Source organism: Balaenoptera physalus (genome assembly GCF_965194825.1).
Source record: "Balaenoptera physalus genome assembly, chromosome: 4".
Lineage (NCBI taxonomy): Eukaryota > Metazoa > Chordata > Mammalia > Artiodactyla > Balaenopteridae > Balaenoptera > Balaenoptera physalus.
Genome location: NC_138891.1, coordinates 62,561,359 through 62,584,369, shown reverse-complemented (window position 1 = coordinate 62,584,369; position 23,011 = coordinate 62,561,359). Strand labels below are relative to the sequence as shown.

At 43.5% G+C, this 23,011-nt stretch overlaps 1 protein-coding gene across 1 annotated transcript in view; it reads left to right on the top strand.

The window, feature by feature from the left end:
• KLHL6 (kelch like family member 6) overlaps positions 1-23,011 on the top strand; it is a 124,468-nt gene that overhangs the window by 83,795 nt on the left and 17,662 nt on the right. The window contains exons 5-6 of the mRNA XM_082459965.1: positions 13,082-13,531; positions 20,354-20,591. Of these exons, the coding sequence (XP_082316091.1) occupies positions 13,082-13,531; positions 20,354-20,591 (688 nt within the window). The remainder of the gene's footprint in view (positions 1-13,081; positions 13,532-20,353; positions 20,592-23,011) is intronic.

Here is a 23,011-nt window from a genome sequence, read left to right as displayed (position 1 = left end):
GGTGTCCCTGAGTCCGGAACCTTTCTGGTCTGGTTTCTCCACAGGATAAATCGTCTTTTCCAGCAGGACTGGGAGTTGTTAGACTGCAAGAAGTAAGGAGGAGAACCAGGAGGCTTAACTTCTTAAACCAACTCCCTGCTGTCAGCTCCCACCTACACTGGTCTTCCTGGTTTGGGGGGACTTTAATATTCCTACTTTTTTGGATTCTGAGGGACAAATTTAGTGTGACCTCTGTCCTCTCAGCAAAGTCACTTACCAGTCTTTATATTGTGTGGTTTGGGGTTACTGATGTCTCTTGGTTTCATTGTGGATGGAGTTTGTGTTTCTGTTTCTTGTTCTCCTTTCAGTTTTGGGTGATTTTTCAAGAGACCTATAAAAACCCTTTAGATAGTAAAGACTCTAATCTTTTGTAATACTGTTGCAAATATTTTCCATTGGTAATATGACTCATAATTTTTAGTTATAGTTTTTTAATGTACAAAGTTTAAAACTAGTATTTAGTCAGGTTTATTGATCATTTCCTTGATGGTTTTTGCCTTTGGTGTGCCTTTTTAGAAAGACCTTCCCCATTGCTTGATTATGTACTTACTCACTTATAAGTTCATTTAGTCTTTTTACATCTACAGATTTGATACCTAAATCTTTAATATACCTGGAGATTATTTTGGCATAAAGTTTTGTCTTCTTCTTTTCATTTTCTCCAAGTGGTGAGCTTCAGTGGCGAGTTTAATGAGCTTTAATGAGAGGGATTGAAGAGGAAGATGGAGACAGGATAGAACTACAGCAAGCTTTGTTTATTGTTGATTCTCCTATTCTGGTAATCCCTCACCTCAAAATTTTCCAAATCTTATTTACTTTCTTGGCAAAAAATAGTAAGTTTCTCTGTGAGGCTATTTTATTCATTTTCCTGTGAGTGTTAATTCTTATGAAAATAAGAGAAGAGGACCGTGAGCTTTTGGACATCTGTTTAACTTGCTTTCTGATTGGTATTGTTTCTGGACTACTTGCTTTGAAGTCTCAGACATAGAAAACTGGGAATATTTTCATGCCTGAAGGCACCATAAGGGACAGATGTTTATAGGTTGTTGAAATCACTCTGTGGTTTTAAAATACTATTTACTCTTTTGGATGGATGAGACATATGCCCGTTCTAAATTCAGAAATATAAGGAGATACAGTGAAACATTTGCCATCTTCACTCTTAGCCTTCTTCTTCCTGTCTTGCTGTCCTTCCTGTTCTATGCATGTACAGTGTACATGTGCATCTATCACTCTCACTCATTGCCTCTATTTTTTAAACACAAATGTTGGCACAGTAAACACTCTATTTTGACGTCTTGCTTTATTTGGCTTCACGATAATTTTTGGAGGTTGTTACAGGTCAGCATGTGTAGAGCTGTCTTGTTCTTTTCAATGCTGGATAATATCATTGGGGTCTCTCTAGATGTCAAACATACACAGTTATCTGTAATGGTCTCTTATAAGGCAGGGTGGTGGAACAGAAAGAACATGGGCTTTGGAGTCAGGCAGAACCTGGGTTTATATCCCAGTTCTGTCACTTATTTGCTGTGTGGCTGTGGACAAGTTACTTAAATTTTCTGAGACTCAGCTTTCTCATTTGTAAAATTAGGATGACAATGATACCTGCCTTTCAGGGAAAGTGTGCCAGAGTTGGCATTTTATTTTATCATTTTAGAACCTCCACAGAAGCCAATACCACCTTTGTGGGACTGAAATCAGCAGGAATCAGATTATCTTGGTTTCCCCGCGACATCCAGTAGTAAAGGTTTCTTAATTTTCACACCTTTGATGTGACTCAGCTGCTCTCTCATTTTCTGCTTCTCTTCTCAGGCCTCCTCTTAATCTCTTCCTATTAAACACTGATTGCTTCTCTCTCAGGATTTCCCAGTCCAGAAAGGCAGAAGGGAGAATTCAGTTGACCAAGCCAATCACCACTATGGCTCTTTGAAAAGAGTTTTCACGTGAGGCCACTTCACGAGTGGCTAGCCTGTTAACACTGATTGTCCTTGGGTCAAGGGCCCATTGGTCCAGTGAGGTATGGCATAGGGCCAGACAGTTTCTTTGGAGGAAACTTTGGGTGTGTCAGGTACTGCATGATCTGCCCATTTGAGGAGATTTGCAGTAACCTGGCTACAATTTAGTAGCCAATTTTGGTGAGGAACATATTTTCTCTGAGTAGTTTTTGGGAAGGTAAAAGTAAGAGAAGCACCTAAGAGAAAAGGCCCAAGTAACCTGTTCACATGTGAGGCAGGGATTTTAAGATGATTGTCATCCAGTGGAGGCTCCAGAGAAGAAAAGGTCCCTCCCTTGCCTTAACTGGACTTTTAGGCTTCTGAGTTCTAGATAAGCCAGGTAGTCAGAAACTACAGATCAGGGGCAATGACTATAAAAACTTGGGCAATTTTTTAATCTTGGAGGACTTTGCCATGTTTGTTTGGGGAAGTTTGCCTTATCTGTTAGTTTCATTTTTATTATTAAAACCTCATGGAAGAATAAGGGCTTGTGAGCTTATCTTCAGGGCAGCAAGAAGATGTGAGGTCAGGGAGACCATACTCATCCTGCATTTAGTGTCAGATGGAAGGATCCCCGAGATACAGAGCAGCTGGTTAGAAGGGGCTTGGATGAAAAAGGAGGTCAGGCTGAGTCCCTAAGGCTGAAGCGAGGAAAGAAAGAGGGATGTCGGAGTGGCAGCCTGATCATCTGGGCCGAGCCTGAGAAGGCCCATGTGGTGTCTACACAGCACCCCGTGGGGAGGTGATGTAACTTTCATCATGGTGGCAGTCTGAGGGGACTTTGGTGAAAGTCCTGGCATTGCTTATTTTCCTATTATATCTTTCGCTAATGACAGGATGGATGCTGGTGAGACCTATATGATGAGGTAGCCATGTGGTCAGTGGCCGACTTGATAGCCTGGGTTGGCGTCTTGGCTTCCCAGTACTTGGAACATGGTACATAAATGTACCATGTTGAGCCAGTGAATATGTGGTGCTCTTGTTGTTCATCACTAGCTGAATATGAGGACCTGCTCAAGATGCCATCAAAATTTGTCTGACCTCCTATAACAGGACACTGAGAAGCCCAATTCTGGCTCTTGGAAATGCCATGGGCTAGTAGAGGAGGAAGTATTCCACAGGCTAATACTGATACTTGTTCATTTTTAAGCACCTACTAAGAGCCAGGCACCTAGGTAAAAGTAGGTCCCACTACTGTAAGGTACAGATGAATTTCTGTTCTTATTGACAGGGGCCCACAGATTATGTCTACTCAACATCAGAATAGCCAGTTGATCTAGGCAAGAAAACCAACCCAACGCTTTCTTTACCACCATCCAGATAAAATCAACCTGTTGACTGTCTGATGCACCCACTCCCACACATTCCCCTTGTCAATCAGTGATACTGTGTGGCTACTGTGAGTGTTAAGAAATCAGGGTTAATTTCCTGGGTCTACAGGACAGTAATGGTTGCCGTTTTCAGAGTATTTCAGAACAACTATTTTGCCTGTATTATCTCATTTAAAATGAGGTAGGTATTTTTACCCCCAGTTTATAGACGAGGGAAATAAGATTCAACAATGCTGAGGAAATGCTCAGGGTTTCACGGCTAATGAAAAGGAGGAGGCTGAGTTAACTCCTGTGCATAGCCTGTGTGTTCTTCACTGCACATACTGTGTCCACCCCTCAGAGCGAGGCCTGAAACAAGCCATGATCCTGAAGGCAGCTGGGGCCTGTAGTATGGTGCTCTGTGACCAGCACAGCTGCAAACCCTTTTACCCAACTCCCTCTGGGGAACCTTGGACACTTGGGGTTCCCAGGTGTCTCCCCAGTGAGCCTGCTGCTGCCCACAGAGCATCTCTCTTAACTTTGCATTTCTGTGTTTGATCTCAATGTTTGCTCTTTTAAATTTTTAGGTATAACTTACGTTCAGTAAAATGTGCATATCTTAAGTGTACAGCTTGATGATTTTTCTTATATAGGTATAGAACCTTGTAACCACCACCCAGATCAAGCTCTAGAGCATTCCTGGCATCTCAAAATGCTCCCTCATGCCCTCCCCAGGAAGTACCTCCCCAGGGGTAACTACTACTCTAGCCATGCCACCATGGATTAGTTTTGCCTGTTTTCGAATTTTGTATTTTGCTTGAATTCCAATTAGTATAGGGGTCTAAATCTTAGGCTACAAACTCAGGTGTGCAAAAAAAAAGTGTGATTTAACCTATTATTTTTATATTTTTTTGTGTTTTTTTATTTATTATTGAAATACAGTTAATTTATAGTGTGCTAGTTTCAAATGTATAGCAAAGTGATTCAGTTATACATATATATGTGTATATATATGTATATTCTTTTTCAGATTCTTTTCCATTATAGGTTATTACAAGATATTGAGTATAGTTCCCTGTGCTATACAGTAGGTCCTTGTTGTTTACCTATTTTATATATAGAAGTGTGTATATGTTAATCCCAAACTCCTAATTTATCTCTCCCCGCACCCCCCATCCCCTTTGGTAATCATAAGTTTGTTTCCTATGTCTATGAGTCTATTTCTGTTTTGTAAATAAGTTCATTTGTATCATTTTTTTAGATTCCACATGTAAGTGATATCATATGATATTTGTCTTTCTAAACCTATTATTTTTCTAACATGGAACTTAAATCTCTATTCTGAGCTTCCCATTCTACCAGTGGCAGAAGCTGTAGTCAACTTTATGACAACCCACTTCAGGAAGGCCTTATCAGTTCAGGATTTGGGTTGCTTATATATTTGCAGGGTGCATTTACACAGTGCCAGAACGTTGTAGAAAGGGGTATCTGGCTCAGGCTTACCGTGGTCATTTGCATCATTGGTCCATGCTGACACCTCCTGGAGTGTCTACATTCCCATCGGTCCCTCTCTCGATCATCAACCCCTTCCCCATTGGCATCAACTGAAAGTCCCCCGTCCCACCTGGTTCTGGCCATCAGTCCTTGCTGGTCATTTTGCATTTTCTTTGTCCTGTTCTCAAGGCCTCTTCAAGTCTGCCAATCCTCAGTATTTCCATGTCCCTCTCAGGGGCAACACAAGAAGCATCCGTTTCCTCTCCTGTGCCAATCTGGAACTGTAGAGAACTCGGAGCAGCTGCCCTAGACCCGCTTTGTCTAGAAACAACACACTCCAGTTTCTCTTCTGCTGCTGCTCTACTGGCCTGCTGCTTTTCTGATTTCATCTCGGCAGTCGGGGTACATGTTCTTTTGTTCTCATATCCACAGCCTCTAAGGGCTTCCAGCATCCCCCTTACTCTGGAGTTCTGGCCTGCACTGAGACAGAGGAACCATCCCAGGGACCCACACCTGCTTCTCACTCCATTACTAGACTTCCCCTTTCTCCTCTCTCTTTCAGGCCTGAGAATCGTTATTTCCTCCAGTGTGGGAAAAGCTGACTCTTATATTATCATCCATTCTCCTATTTCTACTGTTTTGGCATAAACCTTTGCACACACTCTTTAGGATTCTGGATTTTGAAGGTCAAAGGGCCCAGTTATTACCACTAATCGGTGTTTCAAAACTATTTTTCTAGTGTAAGTTCTAAAAGTGTATTTAGAAACACAAAAGCCAAAACTGCCTTCTTTCATCTACCCTTTCACCCTTCCCTGAGTAAGTAAGCCTGGAATGCCCTAGTTGCTGTTTATAGATTGTGGAATAAGGAAGTGGGATGTGGGGTTTTAGTTGTAATACAATCCATGTTGCTACCAGATTCTGACTTTTTCTGCTACCTAACTACCACAAATTACTGAGTATCTGCTATGTTCAAGGCACTTTGTGAGACACTATCAAAGGGAAATAAAGATAAAAATTGTAAATATAAATCACATTTAAGTAGCAATTTATCATGTTCTTTCCCCTACATGATCCCATTTGATATTGACAGTATTTCTGAGAGTGAGCAAGCCAGGTAACATCCTCCTAATGAACCTGTAAGGTGGGTTTATTATTCCCAACACTTTCCAGATGAGGAGACTGTGGCTCAGAGAGAATCCAGCTCATCAAGTGGTGGAGCTTTGATCTGGGGTCTAAACCCAGAACTTCTGGCTCCTGTACCTGCCTCCATTTACTACCCTTGAAGCCTCAAAAACGAGGATTCCCAATGAGCTTCCAGACCCCAAGGCAGAATGTAGAAATTGAGAAATTTCTGGCTCTGAAGGAGGTGGACTTCATAGAATGGGTAGGATTTCAACAAGTGGCAGTTAGGTTTGGGGGAACGTATTCCAGGCAGAAGGAACTTGTAAGCAAAGACTTAAGGTTTCACCTTCTCTACCTGCTACCCCACCTATTGCAGCTGTCTGCATTCATAGACCTGCTTCTCAGGACTTGGCTCCTGCTTAGGTATGTTCTTCTGTGCCCTACACACGTGTCCACACACACACACACACACGCACACATACTCAACTCCCCAACATCCTGAGCCTCAACCACATCCCAGACACAATCATTCTATTTAATCCTTACAATGATGTCCCTCCCTGACCTTCACCCTCTCCCTAGGCTGAGTCACTAAGCCGCAGCTGTGACTTGCCCCTTGAATCTTAGTGTGACCCACATGTATCCCCTTGAATCTTAGTGTAGCCTACATATATCCCCTGTTGCACCCTGCTAGCCTGTTGGGGCCCCCACTATGTCCTCTGGGCACTCAGGGGCTGTCTGTTGCCTGAGTCTCTACCAAACTTGCCACTCCCTTGGGCACTGCCCCTCCCCTTTCCCTCTGATTCCACTTCTGAGGTAGGTGCACCTCTAAGTGCCCCAGTCCCCCAGAACCTGCCCCCCTTAGTGAGTGGGCCTTTCGCAGGTCTTAGCTCCTTCCTTTCCTGCCCACCCTGTATAGCTTTCAGGAACCGGCAGACCTTTCAGTCAAGTCTAGAGGAAGGACTGAAAGTCTGGAGGGAGCAGAGGCCATCCAAGGGGTGGGAGAGTGTATTCCTGCAGAGTCAGAGGCGGGTGTCTGGCTTGAGAGGGAGGGAGAGGCAAAGGTGGAAGATTAGGATCAGTGGTAATTTACAATTTGTATGAAGACCCCTCTTTAATACCAATACAGACCTCACAAGAGAATGGCTTTACGTTTAGTATCTATTGTCTGGGAAGACAAAAATAGTGACAAAAGTTCACAAAGAATTCAGAAACACTTTCAAATAAATTTGAATTTTATTCATCTCATCAACAGCTAACACACTCTTCACATATACTGATTTGTTGGGACTTGAAGGTAAGAATATCAATGTCTTTATAGACCCTTTGCAAGAACTCCAAGGCCACGTAGGGACTATGGTCAATGGAATCCCTGATTTGGACCAAAATAGTACTTCAGTTATTCTGGAGTGGAAGGAACCTCTAGTGAGCTGTGGAATTACAGTGGTGAAGTTCTTCAGGATGCCTGGTTTTGGAGAGCATAAAGGGAAGCAGAAGAGGGGCAGTAGAGATGGGGAGGGAGGGGTGCATTCTCTTTGAGGCAGACATTTCTCATGGGAACTGCAACCATGTTTCAAGTGGTTTCTTTGATTGTATTTTTAGTCTCCCTGTTAGAGAGTCAGGTGCCTGGGTGTAAATTTTTGCTCACATGTTCTCCCAAATAGGAAGTTGACTATCTGTTGCCATTATCTGTCATCACTCAGCTTTAATAAACAAGTTCATGTGTCACTGGGACAGGCTGAGACAGAAAACTTACCCTAAAGTCCTAAATAATCTTAAATATGAAGAAGCAAAACCAGATATTTTTAAAGAGAACAAGTTCTTGTCCCCATGACTGCCCTGCACATCAGCAGTTTCCCAGCCATTGGTTGGAATCCCATGATGCTGCCCTACACAACCCTCACACTCAAAAGTGTTTATTGAAGCATATTTTGGAGGGAATGTAGGCAACTTGGAGAACCCCCACTCACCCTTCTCCTCATAAGGCCTCTTCAGACTCTCCTGGAATTTTGTTAGCTCAACAATGCAACAGTCACAAAGGCAGGGTGATGCTCAGTGAGAATAATTAGCCAGGTGATCTCCAGTATCACTTCTACCACCTACCAGCTGTGTGACCTTGGGCAACACACTCAACTCTTTGAATGCTCTGTTTCCTCCTCTGTACAAATGGCAATATTAATACATACTTAAAATATATTCATTAAAAAATAAAATTTATTCGTTAAACAAACTAATGCATGGGAAATTGTCTAGTACAGATCTTGGTACCTACTAGGTATCTGAAAAATATTTTCTTTCTCTCTCTCTCTCCTTCCCTTCTTTCTCTCCTTTTGCCAGAGTTTGTGCTAGGTGCTGCTGGAAATAAAAACACACGGATGACCTAGAACCTGCCCTTGAGATGCTTGACCATAGTACAAGGCAGTACAGTGTTCTGCTAGAGGGGCAAGTGAGTTGCCTAGTAGAGCCCAGAGGAGGGAGGAATTGATTCCATGTTGGGCAGTTGAAGAAACCATGAAGGAGGAAGTGGCTTTTCAGAAAGAACTTCATGAATAGGTAGGATTTCTCCACTTCTTTTCCCTTCCCTTCTCTTCCACTCCCCTTCTTCCTTCTTAACCAGGTATCGACCCAGAATTTAAAATGTCCAGAGGCAGGGAAGGCTCAAAGCACAGTCTGATTAAGACTCTAGCTCTGTGTCTTTCTGGTCCTTCAGGTTGGCTCTCCCTCTTGTATTGGCTTTGTCCTCTGGTGGATGGATACCAGAGAGCCACCCAGCGTCTCCCGCAAACACAATTCCCAGAAAAATGTCACATGTGCAAACAAATGTTTGCATACAACGTAGGGGTTCATAAACTCTCTGGAGCATCCGTTGGTCCCAGATCTAACAACTCTGAATGAAGGAAACAGCCCTGTGTAGATAAAGTGATGGCCATGGTACTCATTCTTCCTTCCTTTTGAGGTAAACTTAAAAGGGGAGTTCTCAGTTGCAATTAGGATAAGCTATCCTGAGTCCTTTCTCTAAAAGTGGGGCCCCAGAGTCAGACTTGCTTGGGTGAGGAGAGCAGGATTTTAGCAGGTAGTGATGAGGGGCAAAGGTAGTCCTGGCTGAGGAAATGGTGTGAGCATAGAAAGGCACTGTGACAGGTGAGCTTAGGGCTATTTGGAGAAGGTGAGTAGACAGGTGTGACTCCATCAGGGAGAGTCCCAGTGCTGACTTAGAGCCACACTGGGCACAGCTTGAGGGGTAGGGGTGGACTTTCTCAGTCCAGGCAGTGGAATCACTGAACTGTTACACAGTGTTTATCCTATAGCTGTAACTCTACACATTCCGTGTGATTATTTGATTCCTGCTTGCCTCCCGCACTGGTCTACCTTCCCCGATGAGCACAGGCACTGTGTCTCTTTCTGCTCCCCTCTGTACCCCCAGCCCTTGTTGAGGGCCTATGATCTAATAATGCTCAATACATATTAGGGAAAAGAACAGGTGGATGAATGGTTTCTGAGTGGGGAGAGACACGTCTGGGTCACTGTTGTTCACACGTGTGAGCTTTGGTACTTGATTTTATTCTCCTTCCTTGTTCCCTTCTTTGCTCATTGGTGGTCATCACACAGGGGTAGCAACTGGCATCTTATCAGCCAGGCCTTCCTCGGTCTGGACAGATCAGACCATCTGAGTTTTCCAGTGAAGTGTGCAAATGACCCTCGGCATCTGCCAAGCCCTTGTCCCATGCACACACTATTTGACCGGAGGCAACTTGAAATAACGTAAAAACATGCATTTTTGGACTGAGAAAGACTATTTCAAATTTTAGCTCTACCTCTCATTGTAAGTCTCTGAGGAAATTACCTCACTTCTCTGAATCTGTTCCTCATCTATAAAACAGCAATGATAATAAATATCTACTTTATAGTATTGTTGTATTAAATGAGCTGGTAAACATAAAGGGCCTGGCACATAGTATGTGCTCTTTTTTTTTTTAATTTTATTTATTTATTTATTTTTGGCTGTGTTGGGTCTTCGTTTCTCTGCGAGGGCTTTCTCTAGTTGTGGCAAGCGGGGGCCACTCTTCATCGCATTGCGCGGGCCTCTCACTATCACGGCCTCTCTTGTTGCGGAGCACAGGCTCCAGACGCGCAGGCTCAGTAATTGTGGCTCACGGGCCTAGATGCTCCGCGGCATGTGGGGTCTTCCCAGACCAGGGCCCGAACCCGTGTCCCCTGCATTGGCAGGCAGACTCTCAACCACTGCGCCACCAGGGAAGCCCTTTTTTTTTTTTTTTACATTTTATTTTATTTTCTCATTGTGTACTTGAAAATCACAAGAAAGTATTTATTTTATTTTTTCCTGATTTTAAAAGCAACTTCATGCTCAGTGTAGAAAACTTGGTCTGTGCAGCAAGGTCTAAAAAACAAATTACTGTCATAACTTTATCTACAAAACTCTATTGAGATAACCACTATTAGCATTTTGAGGTATTCCCTTCTAGTATTTTCTCTACTTGTGAGAAATGTCATTTATTTTAAATAGATAATTCCTCCACATGGCACCCAGTTGGAGGGGGTACAAAAAGGTAAACAGTGAAAAGTAATTCTCCCTCTCTACCCTCACTCTGCCCACCAGTTCCACTTCCCAGAGGCAACCTTGTTACCAGGTTCTTAGGTGGCCGCCCAGAGACAGGCTACATATTTAGAAAATCTCTTTGATTTTCATATCATCTTTCTCTCAGGCAAATGCTGGCAAGGTGTACCTGCCGTTTTGCTCTGGAGGCTGCCATCTAAGTGAGTTCCCTTTCAGCCCTCATGATGTCTCTGTGGGCAGAGCCGCAGAGGGCTCTGGTTACAGCTTCTGAGGGCTCAGCGAGCCTTGGTCTCGGTTTTATATTTTTACTCTTTGAACTGAAAATCTGCAAACAACTAAACAGGTGTTAGATTTCTCAGTCTCAACTGTTTGCTCAGTTGCTCATGCAAGGAGCAGATCTGCAGGCCGTTGGGGCCAGCACACAGGGTGGTCTGAGGAAGAATTTAGGCTTTCTCCAACATTGACGATCAGGTCAGCGTTTTCTGAATTGACAATTGAAAAGTGTGGTCTGACAGGGTATGATAATATTTTGCAATTGGGATTGATCCCCCCATATTAGGGACGTGTGCCCCCTAGAATGCTCTGGAGTGAAGAACAAAGCCTAAGTCGATATGGTCCACCCTAAGACCGGTCCTGTCCCCTCCCTTCAGGCCCCATAACCCTACCACCCCCAGCTCCTGTCATTAGAGTTTCTCCTCTGCAGGCTGCACCCTCCCACTTGGTCAGGTCTGCCCGTCTGTACTCTCAATAGGCCCCGTCTTCAGACCAGCCCTCCCCAACAGGCCCTGTCCCCTCAGCCTCCCTCTTTCCATCCTTCTTCTAACTGATCAAACCAAGAACATTGAGAACTTGACCCTCTAAAGGGCCCAGTGGACAAGGAGGGAAGGTAGGAAGTTAAACTCTTTCAAAGCTAAGCTCCAGAGAGCAGCAAATAGAATGGACAGGTGCATTTGAGACATCTCATCTGTAAAATGAGTATTAAATAATATGATAAATACAAAAGGACTTTGTAAGCTGTAAAAGTGCTGTATACGCATATGGGACTCATTCTTATGAAGATGATGATAATTTAAAAATAAGACATGGAAGCCAATCAATTTTACAAATTAATTTTTTATTACAAAAGTGTTACTTATTCATTTTAGAAGATTTAAAAAGTATATAAATAAACAAAATAAGAAAAAAAAGTCTCAGAACTTCCCAGGCAGTCCAGTGGTTAAGACTCCATGCTTCCAATGAAGGGGGCACAGGTTTGATCCCTGGTCGGAACTGAGATCCCACATGCTGCACTGCTCGGCCAAATAAATAAATAAATAAATGAAAGAAAAAAACGGAAAAAGAGAAAAAAAAATCTCATAGTGTTATTACAGAGTGTGGTGCCTTTTATTATTTATACAGTATATTCCATCTATTCCTATGGGACCTGTTTCTGTGGGAGGATTATTGTTGCCTTGACAACAAATTTTGCCCCGTGACTTACTCTGGCCAGTTAAGTGTGAGTGGAAATGGCATGTGCCACCTCTGAGCAAAAGTTTTAAGAGCCTTTGTGTGGTTTGCCATCTTTTTTCTCCTTCTGTCACAAAACTGGCATGTCAAGAGCTTTTCCATCATCCTTGGTCTTGGACTGAAGAGCCCTGTGAGCCCTGTAATGTGAGTGAGAAATAACATTTATTGTTGTGAGCCCGTGAGATTTGAGGGTTGTTTGCTACTGCAGCATAATTTGTCCCAAGATACCTGATACACAGAGATAACAACTGTTAATATTTTGGTTTATATACTTCAGTCTTTTTTTATGCCTATATTCAATATATATTTTTCTTTATAAAAAGAGGATCATAATGTATGTATGACTTTGTGAAGTGCCTTCTCATTTCACCTGAAAATATTTCAGTATATAGCTCCAAAAGATGAGTTTTCTTTAAGCATAACCACAACACGATTACCACACTTAAAATTAATAATAATTGCTTCATATCACCAAATGTTGGTCACTGTAAACATTTCTCTTCTAAAATTTTGTTTAAATCAGGGATCCAAATAAGCTGCATACTTTGTAGTAGGTTGATATATCTTTTAAATCTCTTTTCGAGGGAGAGCTTCGGCTCTCCCTCCCTGCCCCACCCCCCTTTCTCTCTTTCCCCTTTTGATGTATTTGTTGAAGAAACTGAACTGGTTGCTCTGTAGAGTTTCCCACAGTCTGGGTTTTGCTTATTGTATTCGCATGGTGTCATTTAAGATGTTCCTCTTTCCCCTATGTTTCCTGTAAATTGCTGATTAAATCTAGACACTTGATCAAGATTCAGTGAATGGATTTCTCAATACATTATGAACATTTTCCATGTCATTTAATATTCTTCTACAACATGCTTTCTTAATGACCATAGAGCTGTCAAAAATATGAATGTATTTTCATTTATTTAGCTAGTCCTCTATTGTGGGTCACTTAGGTTGTTTCTAAATTTTTGCTACTACACACAACTCACTGATAAACCTCCTTGTGAACTAGTCATTTTCTGGCCTGATTTGCTGCCCTTCTGTTCTCTTAGTTCCTGCGGATGGTGGATGCCTGTGCGAGCTTCCTCACAGAAGCCTTGAACCCAGAAAACTGTGTTGGAATACTGAGGCTGGCAGACACACATTCCTTGGACAGTCTAAAGAAGCAGGTTCAAAGTTACATCATCCAGAACTTTGTGCAGATTCTGAACTCCGAAGAGTTCCTTGAACTTCCTGTGGATACTCTGTACCACATCTTGAAGAGCGATGACCTTTATGTAACAGAAGAGTCTCAGGTGTTTGAGACTGTGATGAGCTGGGTCAGGCACAAACAGTCAGAACGACTCTGCTTGCTCCCCTATGTCCTGGAGAACGTGCGCTTGCCGCTTCTGGACCCATGGTACTTTGTGGAGATGGTGGAAGCGGATCCTCTCATCAGGCAATGCCCAGAGGTCTTCCCGCTGCTACAGGAAGCCAGGATGTACCACCTTTCTGGCAATGAGGTGAGTTGATGATGAGAGACGCCGTATATAACCAGTGAAGTGAAGGAATTAGCAGACCTCCCAGAGATACAGGTGAGACTGGCTCACAAATCCTTAGGGCATCAAGAAGTAGATGCTGTAGATGTTTACAGTTTGAGTCAGGCAGTTCCAGAAGCCCTGGATTTCTGATCTGTAAAATGCCGATAATACTACATGGTAGACAGCTACTGAGAGAATTAGGTGAGATCTGGAAATCACCCAGCACCATGCCTGGCACATCCTTCCTCTTTCCGGTTGTGTAAGGGCGGGAGTTTGGTGGGGGAGACACACACATGAAGGGAGTGTGCCCTGTCCAGTCGCCATTCCACAGGGCTGCTGCTTTCCCAGTTTGTCCACTCTGGGGAAACCTTGAGACTCTTATAACTCCCCTGACATTACCTAGGTTCAGACTCTCATTACTTCCTTCCTGAACCTCTGAGAATTCCTCAAAACTAGGTTTTCTGCCCCCAGTCTGGCCGCCCTGCAATTCATTCATCAGCTGGATGATCTAAAACCCAAGCCTAATCATTTCACTCCTGGGCTTAGCCTCTTCGCTGGCTCCCCACCACATTCAGGATAAAGCCCACGCTTCTGCCTAAACTCTCTGAGCCTGGCCCCCTCCTCGCTGCTCTAGTGTCATCTGCAACCTCTCTCTCCTGCTACAGTCTGAGTGCACTGCTTGTAATTCCCCAAAGTGGACGTGCTTTTTCAGCCTTCAGGCTAATGCAGGTGCTGCTCAAATGACTTTTTCCTCTTCTTCATCTAGTTAACTTCTGCTCCAGCTTCAAAATTCAGTTTAAGCATCACCTCCTCCAGAGGCCTCTGTCAGTCTCATAGCACTGGAGCATTGCTCTATCATAGCACCAGCCACTGCATATTAACCATTGAATTCCTCATCTGTAAATATCTCTAGACAGGGAGGTTGTTATGGTAGGAAATATGTCTTATTGGACTTTTCATCCGGACCTTAGGAGACTGCTTGGTATATAGCAAGGGATTGATTAATGTTTGTTGAATGAATAAATGGGTACCAAGATGGTGAATAAACATATCATTTGTATCTACCCGGTTCTCCTTAACAATTCCAGAAGAAATGTTATATTCAGAACTTTATAAAGACAAGAATAGGCTTAGTGGAGAGGAACAAAATAATCAGTAAGTAATGTTAGAGGGGCAGTTTGTTACGTTTGTACACATGAACAGCCAAACATGTATACCACTATACAATGGTTCTGAGGTTAGCTACCAAGCCTTCTTCATTAGGCCATTGGTAGAAATATTAGCCAAAATAGTTTAGGAATTGTCTTTCAGAGGCCCCTTGGGAGCCCCTTCTTTTCTGTCTGTCCTCTTCTAGTTCTGTGTTGTCCTCAGATCCATTGTCACTTATTCACTCTGCAAACACATCCTTAAATATTTGGTAGAATTTATCAGTGATGCTATCAGAACCAGGAGGAATTTTTTGTGTATGTGAGAAGGTTTTAAACTTCAAACTACAAATTGTATTTCTTTAATAGCTATATAGATACAGGAGGCTAGTCACATTATCTATTTCTTCTAGAATGAGCTTTGGTAGTTTGTATATCTCAAAGCATTTTCCATTTCATAGAAGTTGCTGAACTTATTGGCATAAAGTTGTTCACAGTAGTCCCTTGTTATCCTTTTTAATATCTGTAGAATCTGTAGTGATGTCATAGCTCTCATTCCAGATATTGGTAATTTGTGTCTCCTTTTTTCTCCTGATCAGTCTGGTTAGAGGTTTATCAATTTTATTGATTTTCTCAAAGAACCAGCTTCTGGTTTCACTTGACTTTCTCTACTGTCTTTACATTTTCTATTCCATTTATTTCTACCTTAATCTTGACTACTTCCTTCTGCTTACTTCAGGTTGAATTTGCTCTTCCTTGTCTAGTTTTTTAGGGTGGAAATGAAGGTCACTAATTTGAGATTTTTTTTTTCTAATATTGTCATTAGTGCTATAATTTCATATGCTACACTTTCATTCTTCACAAATAAATCCTGAACACCAACTATATGCCAGACATGGCACCAAACACCACAAAACAGTCTCTACCTTACTAAACTTATGGTCTTTCAGAGAAGACAGAGAACTAAGCAAATGAAGGGTGATGAGCAGACTGACAGAGGAAGACCAGATAACCACAAGGGTCCCATGCTGGATATGTGGGTCACTGGCAGGTGGCTCAGCACTGGGAAAGCCCTCATATTCCTGAAGACAAGATCCATCTCTGCAACTGCTCTCAGTTCAGCATTTAAAGTACAGTCTTGGGGCTTCCCTGGTGGTGCAGTGGTTAAGAATCCACCTGCCAATGCAGGGGACATGGGTTCGAGCCCTGGTCTGGGAAGATCCCACATGCCGTGGAGCAACTAAGCCCATGAGCCACAACGACTGAGCCCATGAGCCACAACGACTGAAGCCCATGTGCCTAGAGCCTGCGCACCGCAACAAAGAGTAGCCCCCGCTCGTCGCAACTAGAGAAAGGCCGCGCACAGCAACAAAGACCCAACACAGCCAAAAATAAATAAAATAAAATAAATAAAATTTTTAAAAAACTTAAAAAAAAAACAAAGTACAGGGTCTTGATCAACTGTACTTCCAACATTCTTGCTATTTTTGTTTCTGCTTCCCATTTCCTAACTCCCTGAAATGCAGGTGATAAAGGCTTTCCTCTTATATAAAATGTCCCTACTATGTCTTCTGCAAAACTGCTGCTATGAAATATCTGCTCTGCCTTTTGTATTTGCAATGGGGTGGGGGTGGGTGAGTGGGATTATAAGCTTTGGATTTAGGAGGAGAGAGAATTCTGATAACTAGAAAATGTCAAGAACTTGAGGTCCCAGTCAGGTGGATCTGGGCTTTAATCTTGACTGCACAATTTACCTACAGTGTGACCTTGGGCAAGCTACTTAGCTGCTGTAAGGCTCAGTCCTTGTAACATGAGGAAGACAATATCTACCAACTGATAGAATTGTTTTGAGAATTAAATAAGATAATGAATGAGATGTGCTAGCACAGTGTCTGGCACATGATAAGTACCCCAGAAATAAAGACTGTTCCTATTCTCACTCAGTTCCTTTATGGTACTCTATCTCCCACAATCAAGCATTTTCTTTCTCTGAGGCTAAAATCTTTCTTTTCATTGTGTCCTAGTTTTTTTCTGCCTTATTGCCCCAAATCCTGCTCAGGTCATTTTCTCATCCTCATTTTATAGTCTAGGTAACTGAACCAACCAACCATTGTGATCTCTGAGTTGTGTCTCATTGCTAGTTGATTCCCTGAAACTCCCAGCCTTCTCGCTGCTTGTGTGACCTTCGCTTTATTCCTAATGACACTAGTGTAAGCCTGGAGGATACTCTGTGAACACATTTCTCCTCCTAACCTTCCTTTCCCAAACTTTAGCCCTGCTTGTCCTATCATTATCTCCCCATTTTAACCTTGTCCCTCCTCTGAACTCACGGAGGTGGTAACAGAAGGAAGTTTTAGAACCCTAAAAGCAAATGTCAATTTACATTTGATTTAGGAGTAGTAGCTGGTACCTTCATTGGGAGAGGTCTTTTGGGGCAGAGAAAGTTACCCCTTCATTTCATTGCCTCCTAAGTTTCCAGGGACCAACTTGATCTATACCAAAGGCTGCTCTGATATGTGTGCTGTCAGGAGGACCTACTCCTGTGGGCAGCGGGGCAGAAGCTCACCCTGAGGAGCTTTATCCAAGCAGTTTGGTCACTTCTGTTTGGTCCTCTCAGATAGGTTCTTTGGACAATGAGTAGTCAGTGAGGGGAAACTTTTTTGCTCTGCTTCTAACAATCTGAAAATAAACTGTGTAGGCCTGATTGTTGCGTGTGATTCTTTGACAGACACTTACTTCCCTGTGTCTGCAACAAACTTGCCCATCTCTGACTTCAGATTGGCGTTTGTCATGCCTTTGGGGTTAATATTTTGCAAAACGTAGCTGAATTTACAATTTGGTAATGGTGCCACCATCTGGCAGTCCTGTGGTTCCGAGTTACAAGGCAGGTCTCAATACCCAGCCAGTCCCATCAACTAGATGATTGTATTAGTTATCTATTGCTGTGCAACTGATTATCCCCAAACAGCTGTTTAAAACAACAAACATTTATTATCTCACAGTTCGCAGGAATCTGGGAGTGATTCAGCCGGGTGATTCTGGTGCAGGGTGTCTTCTGAAGTTGCAGTCAAGCTGTTGGCTGGGGCTGCAGTTAGTCATCTCAAAGCTCAAAGGGGTCTGGAGGATCCACTTGCAGCTTCCCTCACAGGATTGTTGACAGGCGTCACTTCCTTGCTGGCGGTTGGCTGGAAGCCTCAGCTTCTTGCTACTTGGGCCTCTCCGTAGCAGCTGTCTTCCTTTAGAGCAAATGACCCAAGAAAGACTGAGAGAGCTATCAAGATGGAAGCTGTAGTGCCTTCATAACCTAATTTCAGAAGTGGTACACCAACACTATTGTATTCTATTGGCATAGAGATCAACCCAGGAACAATGTGGAGGGAACAACATAGGATGTAAATACCAGGAGGTGGGGATTGCTGGGGGCCATTGTGGAAGCTGGTTACCACAATGATCTAGACTGGGAAAAAAAAATCTTTATCAGGTCCTGGGTTAACTAACTTGCCCATTCATTCATTCATTCATTCAGCCAGCATTTATGGAAACCCACAAGCTCCAGGCACTGTTCTTGGTGCTGAGGATCCATTGGAGGAAAGGGCTGTCCCTGCCATCAGGGACATTAGAATAAATTACATGAGGGTGAAAAGTGCCGTGATAGGGACATTCAGGACGGTGGGAACAGGTGTGGAAAGGCAAGAATGGCTTCCTGGAGGAAAGAACAAAATGACATTGAAAATAATGTCAAGTGGCTTACAGGGTAAGTGGTTGGGAAGGTAGTGTGGGAAATCGAGGACAGATATTATGGGGAGATCCAGACAGCAGGCAGGAATGCAGGGTTCAGTCAGTGGGAGCAGAGTCTTCCACAGGCCAGGACTCAGGACCAGGATGCCAGCCCTGGGAGTCAGGAGTAAGATCACGGCTAGTTTGGTCCCCTGCTAGTCAGCAGGCTGTTGATGCAGGAGAGCAGACACTGTGAATAAGATGGGGGGCTTCAGAGAGGAGGCTGAGGCTTGGCTCTCAGAACCAGAGTAAGGGTCACAGGGAACCAATTCTGAGAGGCTAGTGCTGTCCTCTAAGCATTGCCCTATAATCCCTAAATCCTCCCTGCAAGAGGACCAGATTGGTGCTAGAGGTTGTACCTCAGCTGTGGGAAGGAAGGTTTAGAGCCTGGAGGGAGAAATCTCAGATTGGCCAAGTTTGTCTTTGGTGCCAACTCATTGCTCATTCCTCTCCTACCAGCTTGGTATTCTCATAGTGCCTCCAAGTTCTCGGGACCACCCCTTCCATGCTTATCCCAGCTGGCCTTTCCACTGTCAGTGCCCTCAGTCTCAGCCCATTGCCCAGGATTTATCCTGCCACACAACCCCCGACTCCTTTCTGCTGACCCATAAAGGAGAGCCCTGCCACAGACTTTATGGCCATGGTCTGGCCTCAATAACTGAGGATGCAGAATTTACTGTATCTGACTATTGGCACAGAAAAACAAAGTCTCTTCTGGGAAAGTAGATGTTGGGTGTTGGCTGATCTGATTACATGTGACTATTGATTTGATTCACCACTTGTGGACTCAGGTAAACTGGTTGTCACCATCTGTGGGCAAGATTGAAGTTCCATAATCCATATTAGGTCAGCTTAACCTTGTAGGAAAGAGTAGCTGCTTTGGCCATGTGGGAAATAGGTGCTGCTGCCTCTCTGTCTCCCATCAGTAATCCTGTAGAACCTTCCCCATCAAGCCCAGGGATGGCTGGAACCAGGAGGAGGGCAGCTCTCCCTTTTCATTAATAACATCAATATGACATCTCCCACCGCTCCTGCGGCCGTGACTAGCTATCGAGGGCCGTGCATGTGCCAGGTGCTCTACTCAGCTCTCTACATCACAACCTCGTGAATGCTCACGGTGGCATGGTAGCATAGGAATGATCACAGGCATTTACAGAGATTGTGTTGCTTCTCCAAGGTCACATGGCCATCAGTGGTGGAACCAGGATGGAACTCTGGTGTATTTGACTCCAAACCTCTGCTCTTTCAGCTGGGTTCAGATATCTGTGGTATGGATTTCTTTGCTTGTTCAAGGCTCTGAAGGGTCATATGCTTGATGTTGGGACCCAGTCCCCCAACCTCCCTGGACACACCCTTGCTCCCTTTTGGTTCTTTTCTCCTAAGTCTCTGGATGCTCTTATGTGCCCACTGTCAGGACTTCTCTTCCAGAAAAGGCCTGGTAGCGAGCAAAGTCTGGGATATCATCAAGAAACTGAAACCAGGGAGGAGTGGAAGGTGGCCAGAAATGAAATTCCAGGATTCAGTGCTTCTGACCAAGCAAGAGGGAAGAGGCAGGAAAGTGCATTTGATGGTAGACCGACCTGAACTTCTTAAAAAGTAGCAAAATCTACAACCGATAACCTTTATTGAGTACCTACTATACATCAGGCCCCTGGGCCAAGCACACTAAATATTTATCTCATTTAATCCTCATGACAAACCCATGAGGTTGTTACCACTAAAATTTCCATTATACAGAAGACAAACCTGAGGCCCAAGGAGGTGAAGTCACATGGTCCTACAGTGGCAGAGTTGGGAATTGGGCTCTGCTCCTCTGGCTCCATAGCCTGAGCTCTGAACCACTGTGCCAGTCTGCCTTTTTGTACTCCCATTGGTTTTCCAGATCATTTCGGAGCGCACCAAGCCCAGGATGCATGAGTTCCAGTCTGAGGTGTTCATGATCATCGGTGGCTGCACGAAGGATGAACGGTTTGTGGCGGAGGTAACCTGCCTGGACCCCCTGAGGCGCAGCCGCCTGGAGGTGGCCAAGCTCCCCATGACAGAGCACGAGCTGGACAGTGAGAATAAGAAGTGGGTGGAGTTTGCATGCGTGACATTAAAAAATGAGGTCTACATCTCAGGTAAGCAGAAGCCACGTGATGCCAAAGCCAGCCCCCAAGGCACTACGTGTTTTCCTGAGTGAGAGCCAGGCAACCATCCCAGAAGAATTACTGTGGATGGCACTGATCTAGCACTAACTGGGTCAGGATATGGAAACAAGGCACTCAGATGGTCTTATCGTGGAGAGGGAATAATTACTGAGTGAACTCTAATCCTTGAGCAGTATTGTAGTAGGAACTGGAGGAGCAGGCAGGTAGGACTTCCTTCATGGAAAAGGAAGAAGGAAAGTGGTACTAGAATTTATTCGGTGTCTGCTATAGGCATAGGACACTGAGCTAGCCACTGGGAATACAGTAATGAATAAAAATGTCTGCTCTTCCCCCCAAATCTGACCTCTCCCCTCAAGTTTATTAGGTCTTACTTGTAGATGCTCCAATAGCATCCAGTACTTTTTCATTTCTTACTTCTAAGTTGTTTGCTTAATTATTTATAACTGCTCTATGCCTGTTTCCCACTAGTCCTTAAATTCCATGAATCAACACTGTATTCCCAATACCTAGCGCTGTGTCTGGCCATAGTAAATGCTCAATAAATATTTATTAAATGATGTAATCTCTACCATCTTTACAGCATAGTAGATGAATTTACTCTGTGGTAGCAATTAATTATTGCCTCTCAAATCAACTCTATAAGGTAGGTGATTTTAATCTCCGGATTACAAATGGAGAAAACTGAGGCTCAGAAAGGTATGGAACTTACCTAAAGTCACACACTGGTAAGTGTCAGGCAGGATTCCAATCCACGTTCTCTGAGTCTCATGCTCTCCCATGACATCAAAAGCCACCTAGCTCTTCTTGCAGCACCAAGGGAAAAGACAAACATCCCTTCCCTTCTCTTGGAGGTTTTCTTTAATTTGAACTTGTTTTGGAAAGAGCTTATTCCCAGAGCTGGTCTCCTCCAAGATAAAGGGCAGGTCAGTTCTTCTTTGAGTCTATTAATACCACAGACTGGGGTTTAGTTTTCTGTTATCTTATAGAAACACTTTTTAATTGTTGTAGAAGATTTAAGCAATACAGGGAGTGTAAAGTAAAATATGGCAGTTTCTCTGTGCCATTACAATCCTACATGTTTTAATTTTTTTTTTTTACAAAAATGGTTTTGCATTGTCTTAGAGTAAGTAATGCCAGCTGCTGTAACAAACCCTAAATCTCAGTGAATCACCACAGTAGTATGTGTGGGTTGGGGGAGAGCACCTGCTCCACTCAGTCATTCAGGGACCCAGGCTCCTTCCGTCTCATGATGAAGCTGTTTCCAGACGTGACCTTCAAGCCTGATGCATTTCGGGAAGAGAGAGAAACCCAACAAGTTGAGAAGGCACACCTGCTCACAACAGCCTCAGCCTGGACATGAGGCATCAGTTCTGCTCACATTCTATTGGCAGAACCAGCCGCATGCCCTCCCTGCACCCCCGCCCCCCATGCAGCGGGGCTGGGAAATGTAGTTTAGCCATGTGCCCAGGAGGAAAAGACAGCTTTGGTAATCATGGTCAGTCTTTGCCACATACACTACACATAGTGTTTTATTCTACAACTTGTCTTTTGTCCATCTTCAATTTGTTGTTGTCTTTTTAAAAATGATACAGGTTGCTAACACATATATATGGAATCTAAAAAAAAAAAAGGTCATGAAGAACCTAGGGGCCAGACGGGAATAAAGACGCAGACCTACTAGAGAATGGACTTGAGGACATGGGGAGGGGGAAGGATAAGCCGGGACAAAGTGAGAGAGTGGCATGGACATATATACACTACCAAATGTAAAATAGATAGCTAGTGGGAAGCAGCCGCATAGCACAGGGAGATCAGCTCAGTGCTTTGTGACCACCTAGAGGGGTGGGATAGAGAAGGTGGGAGGGAGGGAGATGCAAGAGGGAAGAGATATGGGGATATATGTATATGTATAAATGATTCACTTCATTATAAAGCAGAAACTAACACACCATTGTAAAGCAATTATACTCCAATAAAAATGTTAAAAAAATAAAAATGATACAGGCGATACATGAAAGCATGCTTGTTGTACTAAATCAGCAGAAATGTGTACTCAACTAACAATCTGTTCTGAACATCATTACATGTTGGTATAATTGATCTACTATATGTGTCAAGCAATATAATACATGTAAAGTGCAGCACAATCCCAGGCACGTGGTGAGAGCTCAGCAGTGTTAGTCGTCATTATCATTACTGTGAGGATTGTTATTACTGCTCACTTCACCAGCTTCAGGGCTGTCTATTGAATGAATGAACCATAGTTTTTTTCAGCTTTTATTTTCCCACTGAAAAAAATACCGCAATAGGCATTTTCATACACATATATGTATGAACTTGTGCTGATATATGGAGAGATTCCTGGAAGTGGTCATAAGATGTGTAAATTT